The sequence below is a fragment of the Bufo bufo genome, chromosome 2 (genome assembly GCF_905171765.1).
Source record: "Bufo bufo chromosome 2, aBufBuf1.1, whole genome shotgun sequence".
NCBI classification, from domain to species: Eukaryota; Metazoa; Chordata; class Amphibia; order Anura; family Bufonidae; genus Bufo; species Bufo bufo.
In genome coordinates, this window is record NC_053390.1 from 122289583 (window position 1) to 122304272 (window position 14690).

At 46.2% G+C, this 14690-nt stretch overlaps 1 protein-coding gene across 2 annotated transcripts in view; it reads right to left on the minus strand.

Moving 5' to 3' along the window:
* SSBP2 (single stranded DNA binding protein 2) overlaps positions 1-14690 on the minus strand; it is a 206236-nt gene that overhangs the window by 137221 nt on the left and 54325 nt on the right. For both annotated transcript variants that reach the window (XM_040421503.1, XM_040421504.1), the window contains exon 2: positions 11836-11908. In XM_040421503.1, coding sequence (XP_040277437.1) covers positions 11836-11908 — 73 coding nt within the window. The remainder of the gene's footprint in view (positions 1-11835; positions 11909-14690) is intronic.

Here is a 14690-nt window from a genome sequence, read left to right on the forward strand (position 1 = left end):
CGGGTTCGGGATCCGAACCCGATCCGAACTTCGTCCCGAACCCGAACCCCATTGAAGTCAATGGGGACCCGAACTTTTGGGCACTAAAAAGGCTGTAAAACAGCCCAGGAAAGAGCTAGAGGGCTGCAAAAGGCAGCAACATGTAGGTAAATCTCCTGCAAACAAATGTGGATAGGGAAATGAATTAAAATTAAAATAAAAAAAATAAAAATGAACCAATATCAATTGGACAGAGGTCCCATAGCAGAGAATCTGGCTTCACGTCAGCAGAGAATCAGTCTCTTCATGCCATAGCAAAGAATCTGGCTTCATGTCAGCAGAGAATCAGTCTCTTCATGCCATAGCAGAGAATCTGGCTTCATGTCAGCACAGAATCTGTCTTCATGTCATAGCAGAGAATCAGGCTTCACGTCACCCACCACTGGAACAGGCCACTGTCACACATTTAGGCCCAGGCACCCAGACAGAGGAGAGAGGTCCCGTAACAGAGAATCTGGCCTTATGTCAGCGCAGAATCAGTCTTCATGTCATAGCAGAGAATCAGGCTTCACGTCACCCACCACTGGAACAGGCCACTGTCACACATTTAGGCCCCGGCACCCAGACAGAGGAGAGGTTCATTCAACTTTGGGTTGCCCCGCAATATAATGGTAAAATGAAATTAAAAATAGTATTGAATGAGGAAGTGCCCTGGAGTAGAATAATATATTGTTAAGGGGAGGTAGTTAATATCTAATCTGCACAAGGGATGGACAGGTCCTGTGGGATCCATGCCTGGTTCATTTTTATGAACGTCAGCTTGTCCACATTGGCTGTAGACAGGCGGCTGCGTTTGTCTGTAATGACGCCCCCTGCCGTGCTGAATACACGTTCAGACAAAACGCTGGCCGCCGGGCAGGCCAGCACCTCCAAGGCATAAAAGGCTAGCTCTGGCCACGTGGACAATTTGGAGACCCAGAAATTGAATGGGGCCGAACCATCAGTCAGTACGTGGAGGGGTGTGCACAGGTACTGTTCCACCATGTTAGTGAAATGTTGCCTCCTGCTAACACGTTCCGTATCAGGTGGTGGTGCACTTAGCTGTGGCGTGTTGACAAAACTTTTCCACATCTCTGCCATGCTAACCCTGCCCTCAGAGGAGCTGGGCGTGACACAGCTGCGTTGGCGACCTCTTGCTCCTCCTCTGCCTTCGCCTTGGGCTTCCACTGGTTCCCCTGTGACATTTGGGAATGCTCTCAGTAGTGCGTCTACCAACGTGCGCTTGTACTCGCGCATCTTCCTATCACGCTCCAGTGTAGGAAGTAAGGTGGGCACATTGTCTTTGTACCGGGGATCCAGCAGGGTGGCAACCCAGTAGTCCGCACACGTTAAAATGTGGGCAACTCTGCTGTCGTTGCGCAGGCACTGCAGCATGTAGTCGCTCATGTGTGCCAGGCTGCCCAGAGGTAAGGACAAGCTGTCCTCTGTGGGAGGCGTATTGTCATCGTCCTGTGTTTCCCCCCAGCCACGCACCAGTGATGGGCCCGAGCTGCTTTGGGTGCCACCCCGCTGTGAACATGCTTCATCCTCATCCTCCTCCACCTCCTCCTCATCCTCGTCCTCCAGTAGTGGGCCCTGTCTGGCCACATTTGTACCTGGCCTCTGGTGTTGCAAAAAACCTCCCTCTGAGTCACTTCGAAGAGACTGGCCTGAAAGTGCTAAAAATGACCCCTCTTCCTCCTGGGCCACCTCCTCCTCCATCATCGCCCTAAGTGTTCTCTCAAGGAGACATAGTAGTGGTATTGTAACGCTGATAACGGCGTCATCGCCACTGGCCATGTTGGTGGAGTACTCGAAACAGCGCAACAGGGCACACAGGTCTCGCATGGAGGCCCAGTCATTGGTGGTGAAGTGGGTCTGATCCACAGTGCGACTGACCCGTGCGTGCTGCAGCTGAAACTCCACTATGGCCTGCTGCTGCTCGCACAGTCTGTCCAGCATATGCAAGGTGGAGTTCCACCTGGTGGGCACGTCGCATATGAGGCGGTGAGCGGGAAGGCCGAAGTTACGCTGTAGCGCAGACAGGCGAGCAGCGGCAGGGTGTGAACGCCGGAAGCGCGAACAGACGGCCCGCACTTTATGCAGCAGCTCTGACATATCGGGGTAGTTGCGAAGGAACTTCTGCACCACCAAATTCAGCACATGCGCCAGGCAAGGGATGTGCGTCAAACCGGCTAGTCCCAGAGCTGCAACGAGATTTCGCCCATTAATCGCACACCACCAGGCCGGGCTTGAGGCTCACCGGCAGCAACCACTCGTTGGTCTGTTGTTCTATACCCCGCCACAACTCCTGTGCGGTGTGGGGCCTGTCCCCCAAACATATGAGTTTCAGAACGGCCTGCTGACGTTTACCCCGTGCTGTGCTGAAGTTGGTGGTGAAGGTGTGTGGCTGACTGGATGAGCAGGTGGAAGAAGAGGAGGAGGAAGCTGAGGAGGAGGAGGAGGAGACAGGAGGCAAAGAATGTTGCCCTGCGATCCTTGGCGGCGGAAGGACGTGCGCCAAACAGCTCTCCGCCTGGGGCCCAGCCGCCACTACATTTACCCAGTGTGCAGTTAGGGAGATATAGCGTCCCTGGCCGTGCTTACTGGTCCACGTATCTGTGGTTAGGTGGACCTTGCCACAGATAGCGTTGCGCAGTGCACACTTGATTTCATCGGACACTTGTTTGTGCAGGGAAGGCACGGCTCTCTTGGAGAAGTAGTGGGGGCTGGGAACAACATACTGTGGGACAGCAAGTGACATGAGCTGTTTGAAGCTGTGTGTGTCCACCAGCCTAAATGACAGCATTTCATAGGCCAGTAGTTTAGAAATGCTGGCATTCAGGGCCAGGGATCGAGGGTGGCTAGGTGGGAATTTACGCTTTCTCTCAAATGTTTGTGAGATGGAGAGCTGAACGCTGCCGTGTGACATGGTTGAGATGCTTGGTGACGCAGGTGGTGGTGTTGGTGGTACATCCCATGTTTGCTGGGCGGCAGGTGCCAACGTTCCTCCAGAGGCGGAGGAAGAGGCCGAGGCGGCGGCAGCAGCAGCAGAAGAGGCCGAGGCGGCGGCAGCAGCAGAAGAGGTAGCAGGGGGAGCCTGAGTGACTTCCTTGTTATTAAGGTGTTTACTCCACTGCAGTTCATGCTTTGCATGCAGGTGCCTGGTCATGCAGGTTGTGCTAAGGTTCAGAACGTTAATGCCTCGCTTCAGGCTCTGATGGCACAGCGTGCAAACCACTCGGGTCTTGTCGTCAGCACATTGTTTGAAGAAGTGCCATGCCAGGGAACTCCTTGAAGCTGCCTTTGGGGTGCTCGGTCCCAGATGGCGGCGGTCAGTAGCAGGCGGAGTCTCTTGGCGGCGGGTGTTCTGATTTTGCCCACTGCTCCCTCTTTTGCTACGCTGTTGGCTCGGTCTCACCACTGCCTCTTCCTCCGAACTGTGAAAGTCAGTGGCACGACCTTCATTCCATGTGTGGTCTAGGACTTCATCGTCCCCTGCATCGTCTTCCACCCAGTCTTGATCCCTGACCTCCTGTTCAGTCTGCACACTGCAGAAAGACGCAGCAGTTGGCACCTGTGTTTCGTCATCATCAGAGACGTGCTGAGGTGGTATTCCCATGTCCTCATCATCAGGAAAAATAAGTGGTTGTGCGTTAGTGCATTCTATCTCTTCCACCCCTGGGGAAGGGCTAGGTGGATGCCCTTGGGAAACCCTGGCAGCAGAGTCTTCAAACAGCATAAGAGACTGCTGCATAACTTGAGGCTCAGACAGTTTCCCTGATATGCATGGGGGTGATGTGACAGACCGATGGGCTTGGTTTTCATGCGCCATCTGTGCGCTTTCTGCAGAAGACTGGGTGGGAGATAATGTGAACGTGCTGGATCCACTGTCGGCCACCCAATTGACTAATGCCTGTACCTGCTCAGGCCTTACCATCCTTAGAACGGCATTGGGCCCCACCAAATATCGCTGTAAATTCTGCTGGCTACTGGGACCTGAGGTAGTTGGTTCACTAGGACGTGTGGCTGTGGCAGAACGGCCACGTCCTCTCCCAGCACCAGAGGGTCCACTAACACCACCACGACCATGTCCACGTCCGCGTCCCTTATTAGATGTTTTCCTCATTGTTCCCGTTCACCACAATTTTGAGAATGGCAAATTTGGGAATGCTTTTTCAACCCAGAAAAAAAAGTCTGCTTTTACAGTCACTACAAATAACTTGACCAGCTAAAACAGTGCAGATTTGGTTGAATAGAGATGTGAGACCTGTTTTTTTTTGCGCTGTGTGACAGGTATAGGTTTAATCACAGAATCAGATTTCTATCAGCACGCTAGCGTGTGTCTTAGGTTTTTCTGAATGACACTATCAATACCTTCAATGTAAGATTTTCTTTTTGGGATAGATTTCAAGTAGGCCTCAAATACCAGAAACTAGTTATTTTGAGAATGGCAAATTTGGGAATGCTTTTTCAACCCAGAAAAATAAGTGTGCTTTTACGGTCAATACAAATAACTTGACCAGCTAAAACAGTACAGATTTGGTTGAATAGAAATGTCAGGTCTATTTTTTAGGCGCTGGGTGACAGGCGCAACTTGCCCCTGATGTAATATATGGCCAAAAAATAACCACACTGTTGATGGTTAAATGCACTTAGGTGACACAGGCTCAGCCTGCAGCTGATGTAGGAAATAGCACAAAATAACCACACTATCGATGGTTAAATACACTTGGGTGACACAGGCTCAGCCTGCAGTTGATGTAGTATATGGCCAAAAAATAATCAGACTGTTGATGGTTAAATGCACTTCGGTGACACAGGCTCAGCCTGCAGCTGATGTAGGATATAGCACAAAATAACCACACTATCGATGGTTAAATACACTTGGTGATAGCTCGTGCTGGCGCACCACAAGTCACAAAATGGCCGCCGATCACCCCAGAAAAAAAGTGATCTAAAAAAGCTCTGGGCAGCCTCAAAAAAGTGAGCAAGTCAATAACAGCACTTCAATGATCCACAGCTGCAGATCGATCACAGAATGAAGTCTTTTGGAGGAGTTAATCTGCCTAATCTCACCCTAACGTCGCAGCTGCAACCTCTCCCTATACTGATCATAGCAGAGTGACGTGCGGCGCTACGTGACTCCAGCTTAAATAGAGGCTGGGTCACATGGTGCACTGGCCAATCACAGCCATGCCAATAGTAGGCATGGCTGTGATGGCCTCTTGGGCCAAGTAGTATGACGCTTGTTGATTGGCTGCTTTGCAGCCTTTCAAAAAGCGCCAAGAAAGCGCCGAACACCGAACCCGGACTTTTACGAAAATGTTCGGGTTCGGGTCCGTGTCACGGACACCCCAAAATTCGGTACGAACCCGAACTATACAGTTCGGGTTCGCTCATCCCTAGTGCTGAGTAATACAACGGACAATACCCTGCAGCATCTACGACTACATCCAAGCCAGTGTACAAGGCATGTAAACGCTATCTGCCAAAGTAATCAGCCTTCAGTCGGTGAGGATGGGCCAACAGTTGGCACAGTTCACAAAGTCATCCTGGTGATCATTCGGGCTGGTGTGAAAATATAGAATAAGCGATCACACGATTGCATGTTAAAGTTCCCTAGGGGGAGCTAGAAATAAATGTAAAAAGATAAAATAAAATCCTTCACTATTTTACAAATATAAACAATAAAAAATAAACATAATCATTGGTTGCGTCCAAAAATGCCCGTACTATTAAAATCTAGAAGTATTTATCCCATACGGTGAACGGATTAACAGGAAAAGAAAAAAAAAGAAAATCTAAAAAAAGTGCCCGATTTGCTCTTTTCTGGTCACTGTGGTTTAATATGTAAATAGAAAAATAAAAAAATCTACAAGTCATACACACTTCAAAAGTGGGGTCAGAAAATAACATTACAAAGAAAATACATTACCCCCTCAATTTTTTATTTACATATTAAACCACAGGAAAACTATAAAAATGTGGTATCACTGATCGTACTGACCCTGCTGGTATGTAAGAAACAAGCAGACTGGATGCGTGCACGAGACTAGATTGTGGTTTACCATCATTTGCATACTCTTACTATTACATCACCAATTAGAAGACTATCATGAGATTAAAAGGATGTAAACCAAGTACCAGACACTAGCTGCCAGAGTGAAGCACTGTTTTTTTCCCCTCAATATCCCCCACCCCCACACTCTTAAAGGGGTTCTCCAGGAATAAAAAAAAATTAAAAAAAAAATATGAAAATATTATTTTATTATAAATATATTCCCAAATCCCTTTCATTACTTATAATGGCTCGTTTTGTCTAGGGAGCAATCATTAGGAGAAATAAAATGGCCGCTGTCCTATATAGTACAGACCAAAAGTTTGGACACACCTTCTCATTCAAAGAGTTTTCTTTATTTTCATGACTATGAAAATTGTAGATTCACACTGAAGGCATCAAAACTATGAATTAACACATGTGGAATTGTATACATAACAAACAAGTGTGAAACAACTGAAAATATGTCATATTCTAGGTTTTTCAAAGTAGCCACCATTTGCTTTGATTACTGTTTTGCACACTCTTGGCATTCTCTTGCTGAGCTTCAAGAGGTAGTCCCCTGAAATGGTTTTCACTTCACAGGTGTGCCCTGTCAGGTTTAATAAGTGGGATTTCTTGCCTTATAAATGGGGTTGGGACCATCAGTTGCGTTGAGGAGAAGTCAGGTGGATACACAGCTGATAGTCCTACTGAATAGACTGTTAGAATTTGTATTATGGCAAGAAAAAAGCAGCTAAGTAAAGAAAAACGAGTGGCCATCATTACTTTAAGAAATGAAGGTCAGTCAGTCAGCCGAAAAATTGGGGAAACTTTGAAAGTAAGGGCTATTTGACCATGAAGGAGAGTGATGGGGTGCTGCGCCAGATGACCTGGCCTCCACAGTCACCGAACCTGAACCCAATCGAGAAGGTTTGGGGTGAGCTGAACCGCAGAGTGAAGGCAAAAGCGCCAACAAGTGCTAAGCATCTCTGGGAACTCCTTCAAGACTGTTGGAAGACCATATCAGGGGACTACCTCTTGAAGCTCATCAAGAGAATGCCGAGAGTGTGCAAAGCAGTAATCAAAGCAAAAGGTGGCTACTTTGAAGAACATAGAATATGACATATTTTCAGTTGTTTCACACTTGTTTGTTATGTATATAATTCCACATGTGTTAAATCATAGTTTTGATGCCTTCATAGTCATGAAAATAAAGAAAACTCTTTGAATGAGAAGGTGTGTCCAAACTTTTGGTCTGTACTGTAAGTACACACAAAACATGTCCTAATTACACAGGAGGACAAGTTACTTCACAACACTGCACTATAGTGCTGCCTCATCTTCCTCTCTGCTCTGCTTGTCAGGAATCATGATCCTGAACACAGGTGAATCACTGTGGGAATGGAGAAGATGAGGAGACATGAGAGGAGGGTGAGGTGTGGATAATGAGCAGCAGCACTTGTTTACAGTCTCCATTACCACAGTCAGTCCTGTCCGTCCTCTCCGTACTTCATGTCTCTTCATAAACTAAAATGCCCAAGAGATTTGGCTAAAGTTCTTATCATCTGTATTCAGGATCATAATCCCTGAAAAGCAGAGCAGAGAGGAGGACAAGGCAGCTCTTTACCTCAGTGTTGTAAAGTAAGGGCCCTTTCACACCTGCGTTCTTTTCTTCCGGCATAGACTTCCGTCGTCGGGGCTCTATGCCGGAAGAATCCTGATCAGTTTTATCCTAATGCATTCTGAATGGAGAGAAATCCGTTCAGGATGCATCAGGATGTCTTCAGTTCCGGACCGGAAAGTTTTTTGGCCGAGAAAATACCGCAGCATGCTGCGCTTTTTGCTCCGGCCAAAAATCCTGAATACTTGCCGCAAGGCCGGATCCGGAATTAATGCCCATTGAAAGGCATTAATCCGGATCCGGCCTTAAGCTAAACGTCGTTTCAGCTCATTGCCGGATCCGATGTTTAGCTTTTTCTGAATGGTTACCATGGCTGCCAAGACGCTAAAGTCCTGACAGCCATGGTAAAGTGTAGTGGGGAGCGGGGGAGCAGTATACTTACAGTCCGTGCGGCTCCCCAGGCGCTCCAGAGTGACGTCAGGGCGCCCCACGCGCATGGATGACGTGATCGCATGGACACATCATCCATGCGCATGGGGCGCTCTGACGTCATTCTGGAGCGCCTCGGGAGCCGCACGGACTGCAAGTATACCGCTCCCCCGCTCCCCACTACTACTAGGGCAACCAGGACTTTAATAGCGTCCTGGCTGCCATAGCAACACTGAACGCATTTTGAAGACGGATCCGTCTTCAAATGCTTTCAGTTAACTTGCGTTTTTCCGGATCCGGCCTGTAATTCCGGCAAATGGAGTACACGCCGGATCCGGACAACGCAAGTGTGAAAGAGCCCTAACTTGTCCTGCTGTGTGATGGGACAGTGGCCATTTTGTTTCCCCTGTTAATTGCTCATCAGACAACACGAGCCATTATAAATAATGAAAAGGTATTTGAGTATATATTTATAATAAAGTAATATTTATATTTTCATTTTCTTAAATGGGTTGTCCGGGTTCAGAGCTGAACCCGGAAATATCCCCATTTTTACCCAGGCAGCCCCCCTGACTTGAGCATCGGAGCAGTTCATGCTCCGATACTCTCCTTTGCCCTGTGCTAAATCGCGCAGGGCAAAGGCATTTTCAACAGTTCCGTTGATGTACCGGGCTCTTCATGGGGCTGTCAGGAAGCCCGGTCACGTCACCGGCACTGATGGGCGGGCTATAGCGCTGCCCTAGCCAGTAAAACGGCTAGGGCAGCGCTAAAGCACACCCATCAGAGCCTGTGACGTCACCGAACACACTGCCAGGCGGAAGCAGTGCGTTATTGAAAACAAAAGAGCCCGTGCCCTGCGCAATCTAGCGCAGGGCAAGCAAGCGCATCGGAGCATGAGCTGCTCCGATGCCAACATCAGGAATGCTGCCTGGGTGAAAATAAGGGTATGTCCGGGTTCAGCTCTAAACCCGGACAACCCCTTTAATTCTCGGACAACCCCTTTAATGAGATATAGCCCCCTACAGATTCTGGTGCCTGATATGCTTATTGAGCATACTTTGCAGACAGTTTCCAGCATCACTCTGACAATCCCAAGGATCGGACAGTCTCAGAGTGATGCAGAAGCCCAGCATGATCTCGAGAGATCGGACTGGATGAAGACCTCAATCTACAGCACAGGGCCGGAGTGGGCTTATACACCGCTCTGTGGTTGTCCGCTCCGCTCTGAGCAGACAGAGTCAGAGTGATGCTGGAAATTCCACCTACAGAGAAGAGAGGCTGTTGTCACCCCCAACTAAAGACAGCATAAACTATAGATAGATCCCCTCAGCAAATCAAGACAGATCCTCTTTAAAGGGGTTGTGTCACGAAACCTATTCTACATTTTTCAAACCAGCGCTTGGATCTGAATACTTTTGCAATTGCATATAATTAAAAATGTTGTACCGCCAGTGAGCTATTCACTAAAACATATCTGTATAGCGCCACCTGCTGTTTGCTCTTTTCCTTATTTTTTGTCTGTCTCACTGAGCTGGTCGATCGTGCTCAGTTTAAATCTTCAAATGCCACCAGTCATATGTTCTATTAGAAGCTGTGGCAGTTACCAGGAGAGAGCGTTGGAAAGGACATGCCCCTTGAGGTGCCAGGCTGAAGATAATCTAGCAGAGCAATTGGAGCAGTGAATGTGGAGCTCTCTGGACGCATTTGTGGTACAGGGCTAGTTCCTTGTTAGAAAGGTATTGTCATGTACCGTATGATGTCAGATTTTCATTTTTTACATCAATCAAGACCATGTACACCTTCGGTGGCAATTTTTTTTAATGATTGGATTTTACTCATTTTGGGCTAAAAATATTTTTTTCAATGGTGTTTATTAAAAATAGTCAGCCATTCTGTCACAAAGGGTTAACTGTCTGGCTGTGAGAATCACACTGTCACTTTGTGCCAGTCATCTAATGACCCTTATCTCAAAATTACTAAGAGGTCATAAGCACTTATTTAAGGCTACTTTCACATCTGTGCTTTGTATTCCGGTTTTGAGATCCTCTGCCAGGATCCTCTTCTGTTTTGTCCCCGTTGACAATGCATGGGGACAAAATGGATCAGAACGCATTCCGTTCCGGTTTCCAAAAGCGCTGCAAGCTACGGTTGTGTGTCCGGTCTGCGAAACAGAACAATCCGGATCCGGCACTAAAAACAATACAAGTCAATAGTGCTGGATCAGTTTTTTGGTTTTTTTTCTTCGGATCTGTCACTAATTGACTTAGATAGTTTTTTAGGGCCGAATCCAGTTTGTTTAGTCTCGATTTAATACAACTACATCCGAACTGAAAGGATGCATCCTTATCTATTAAATCAAGCTGAAGAGTTTTGCTCCGGTTTTGAGATCCTCTGCCGGATCTCAAAAATCAGAATACAAAGCACAGATGTGAAAGTAGCCTAACCTGCATTCTTATCAGTAAGATAAGAACTGAGCTATAACGAGTGTTTATAAAAAGGTCAAAGATCAGAGGTAAGGAGCCCTCAGCTGAGCTGCCTGATGGAATAAAGCAAAAATACAGAGCCTGCTACTAGAGAATCTCAAGGCTGTTTGGAGAAAAGGGTTCAACATTTTTAAAAGACCATTTGAAAAAAAGGTTGTTTTTTTTTAGCTCAAAATGAGTACAAAGCAATAATAAAAGAAATTGCCCCAAAGGTGTACATAGAATTTAAGTATGGCAGAAAATTGGCAAAAAAATAATATTTTTTTATATATAATAATATTCTGCCACAGAATCCAGATGGAGGGAGAGTCTTGACTGAGCATGTGTGTCCACTGGCAACCAGCACATTGTTAAATAATTTTAACACCATGGAGAGAAATTACAAGTATATAGAATATTTCGCCAATTAAACATTTTTCTGACACTAGGTAAATTATATAACGTAGTAGTTTTTAATACTGATTAAATTAAACATTTTTAAAGGGACACTGACAGGCCGTTAGACCATATAAAGTGACATATATTCTTCTATTGGTCTTAATATGCTTAATTAAAAACTATACCATTATCACCCCTCGCTCCCTTTCCTTTTACTTATAAAAAGAGTTTTTATCAATATGCACATTACCTTACTTTGTGCCCAAGGGGCTGTCCCTCATTCAGTTCTGTGCCCAGCCGCGCCCCAACTGCCGTCTCCTAGTGCCGCCCAGCTCATTAGTATTCACTGCATTGGGCGGCTTTTTTTTCTCCCGACGCAGTGAAATCCCGCGCATGCCCAGTACTATCTTCTACTGGAGCTGGAGGGTGCCGGGGACCTTATCCGGCACAGGCATGGAGCGACAAGATGAGGCTGATGCCAGGAAGATAGTACTGGGCATGCGCGGGATTTCACTGCGTCGGGGAAAAAAAAGCCGCCCAATGCAGTGAATACTAATGCGCTGGGCGGCACTAGGAGACGGCAGTTGGGGCGCGGCTGGGCACACAACTGAATGAGGGACAGCCCCTTGGGCACAAAGTAAGGTAATGTGCATATTGATAAAAACTCTTTTTATAAGTAAAAGGAGAGGCAGCGAGGGGTGATAATGGTATCGTTTAATTAAGCATATTAAGACCAATAGAAGAATACATGTCACTTTATATGCTCTAACGGTCAGTGTCCCTTTAAGGGTAGAACTTCTTACACTCAAAATCATACAAACCGCATACGTTCTTTAGCATTTGTATTTACAATGATTACTCACCTCTGACAAAAACGTTTGAGCGGACTTCTGTGCCCCCACGTGTAGCAGGTATTCATACACATATAGAGCTAACCTGGGGAAACAAAGAGACACATATGTAATTCATGTTCATTTGTATGTGGCCAAACATTGCACTAGGAGAATCTAGACCAGTCCTGGGAATCTAAACCAGATTCAACTAAGAGCCCATTTACACTGGGAGACTTTCAGGAGGTAACGAGCACCCATCGGTGTTTATACCAAGTTTAGCGCTCGTTTAGTTCCATTTGCATGAGCAATTATCGGTACTGTATGTGTCTAAACGACATTTAATGCGATTGCTCGGGCACATAGGTTTTCTAATAAAAAAAAAATCTTTAAAAATAAAACAATAAGGGTACTTTCACACTTGCGTTGTGAGGATCCGGCAGGTAGTTCCGTCGCCGGAACTGCCTGCCGGATCCGTAAATCTGTATGCAAACTGATATCATTTGTAGACTGATCCGGATGCGTCAAAAAATGCATTGAAATTCCGGATCCGTCTCTCCGGTGTCATCTGGAAAAATGGATCCGATATTAATTTTTTTCGCATTTTTAAAAGGTCTGCGTATGCACAGACCGGGAAACCGGATCTGGGTTTCCGTAACATTTGGTACCGGACCCAGCATTAATACATTTCAATGGGAATTAATGCCGGATCCGGCAAGTTCCGGAATTTTGGCCAGAGAAAAAAAAACCGCAGCATGCTTCGGTATTTTCTCCAGCCAAATACCGCAAAGGGACTGAACTGAAGACATCCTGATGCATACTGAACAGAATGCTCCATTCAGAATGCATTAGGATAACACAAACTTTTTTTCCCCCGATATTGAGCCCCTGTGACGGAACTCAATCCCGGAAAAGAATAACGCTAGTGTGAAAGTAACCTAAGACAAAATCAGAAAAAATTATGAGCTACCATCTGATTTTAACTGGCAAGAAAATGAATTCTAGGTGACTCATTCCCTTTAAGCCCTTTTTCTTCATAAAGATTCATCAACAAACTACACAGCCCAAGGCCACCTACCAGCACTACAGAAGAAGTGACAGACTCTTTATCAGACACTTTTCCCAAAAGTGTTGAGTTTTTCCAGTTGTGGCAGCACAGATACCAGATCCAAAATAATCCATTTATCGAAGGACTGGTCAGAAAATGACCCCGTATATGACAGCTTAGGGGGCACGGTGGCCATAGATCCTTTATATCCCTTACAACACACTTGTTAAAACCGCAACTAATCTCCAGACCTGAAAACCTCCCTACGTAACAGAGCATTAAAAATGTATGGAGGGAAGAACTGCTGAGGCAGCGGCAATGAGCAGAGCCGGAGGGAACGAGAAATAAAAATACATAAAATACAGCAACATTAGCGGTACATGTCCCCAGAAGAAAACCTGACTAATCTCTACACAACATCAAAAACATTCATTGCAGCAAGTCCTATAGCAAAACTTCACCTGGAGGTCTTCCATGTAGCTGGGCTCATGAATGTAGAAGGCATCACGCTCATACATGGTCCATGTAAAGACATGTGAACTCCATCTGATGCTACAAGAGTTCACCATTAGTCGTGGGACGTTTACAAGGTAGAACATTCAATAATATTTGTGGAATACCAAGGCCAGGTTCCCATGAGCGTAATCCGTCTAGGAAACAAGCGCCGTGTGGGAGCAGTATTTCCCAGACTGAACACTGCTCCTCAGAAGTGAACTCACAGCATTACAATGGTTTAGAATGCTGTGAATTCCCATCTCACCGCGGGTCTACTGAACTGTAGTCGCGGCATTAGGCAAGTACAGTACAGAAGACCAACAGAGACAAGACGGGAATTCACAGCATCACAAGTCATTATGATGCCGCAAGTTCACTTCAGAGGAGCAGTGCTCAGTCCGGGATATAGTGCTCTCACACGGAGCGCGTTTCCTAGAAAGAACGCGCTCATGTGAAACTGGCCTTATTGGACAATGAGCAATGTGGTGTAATGGACCAGCAAGTCAAAGTATAGCAAAAATAGTGTGCTACCATGTTAGCCAGAAAAATGTATGAGACGCTTGTCCGTATGGTGAATGGAAGAGGGCAGAAAGCTACTGGAGACACCTGGAACAGTGACTTATGTAAGGAGAACAAAAGAATCGGCATGTTGAAACCCAGTATGCCTGACCCTTCCTTCCCCTGACATTTAACATCACAGGAGAGTCAGAAGGCATACACCTTAGAGCAGTGGTGGCGAACCTATGGCACGTGTGCCAGAGGCAGCACTCAGAGCCCTCTATCTGGGCACCCGCACCCTGAAGTCTATGGTGTACCAATATGCCTTAGGCTTTTCCTGCCATTCATCAGCGCAGGGCGCACTATGAACAGCACAGGCAGCTATTAGAGCTAAATGATAAAGTACATGGAAGATACACTATACTGGGCTGTAGTGTTCAGGTTACATTGCTGTGGTGGCACTTTGCGATAAATAAGTGGGTTTTGGGTTACAGTTTTGGCACTCGATCTCTAAAAGGTTTGCCATCACTGCCTTAGATGGTCAGCCGATTTCCCCGACCACCCCCCAAATGAGTGGGTTCAGATCACGTTTTATGCCTCCGCTTGACGTATACTTTAAAAAAAACAAACAAACAAAAAAACGTATACCTTAAATAAATAAAAATAAAATTAAAAAAAGATACAAAAACGCTGCACACCACGTTCTTGTATCCTGCAGAGTGCGGTAAAAAAAAAAAAACATATACTTTTTTTTTACATTGGAACTCTATGGTGAACAGATACAGTACGTTTTTTGTATATGTTAAACGGATGGGGAAAAAACGTGATATGAACCCAGCCTAAGGCT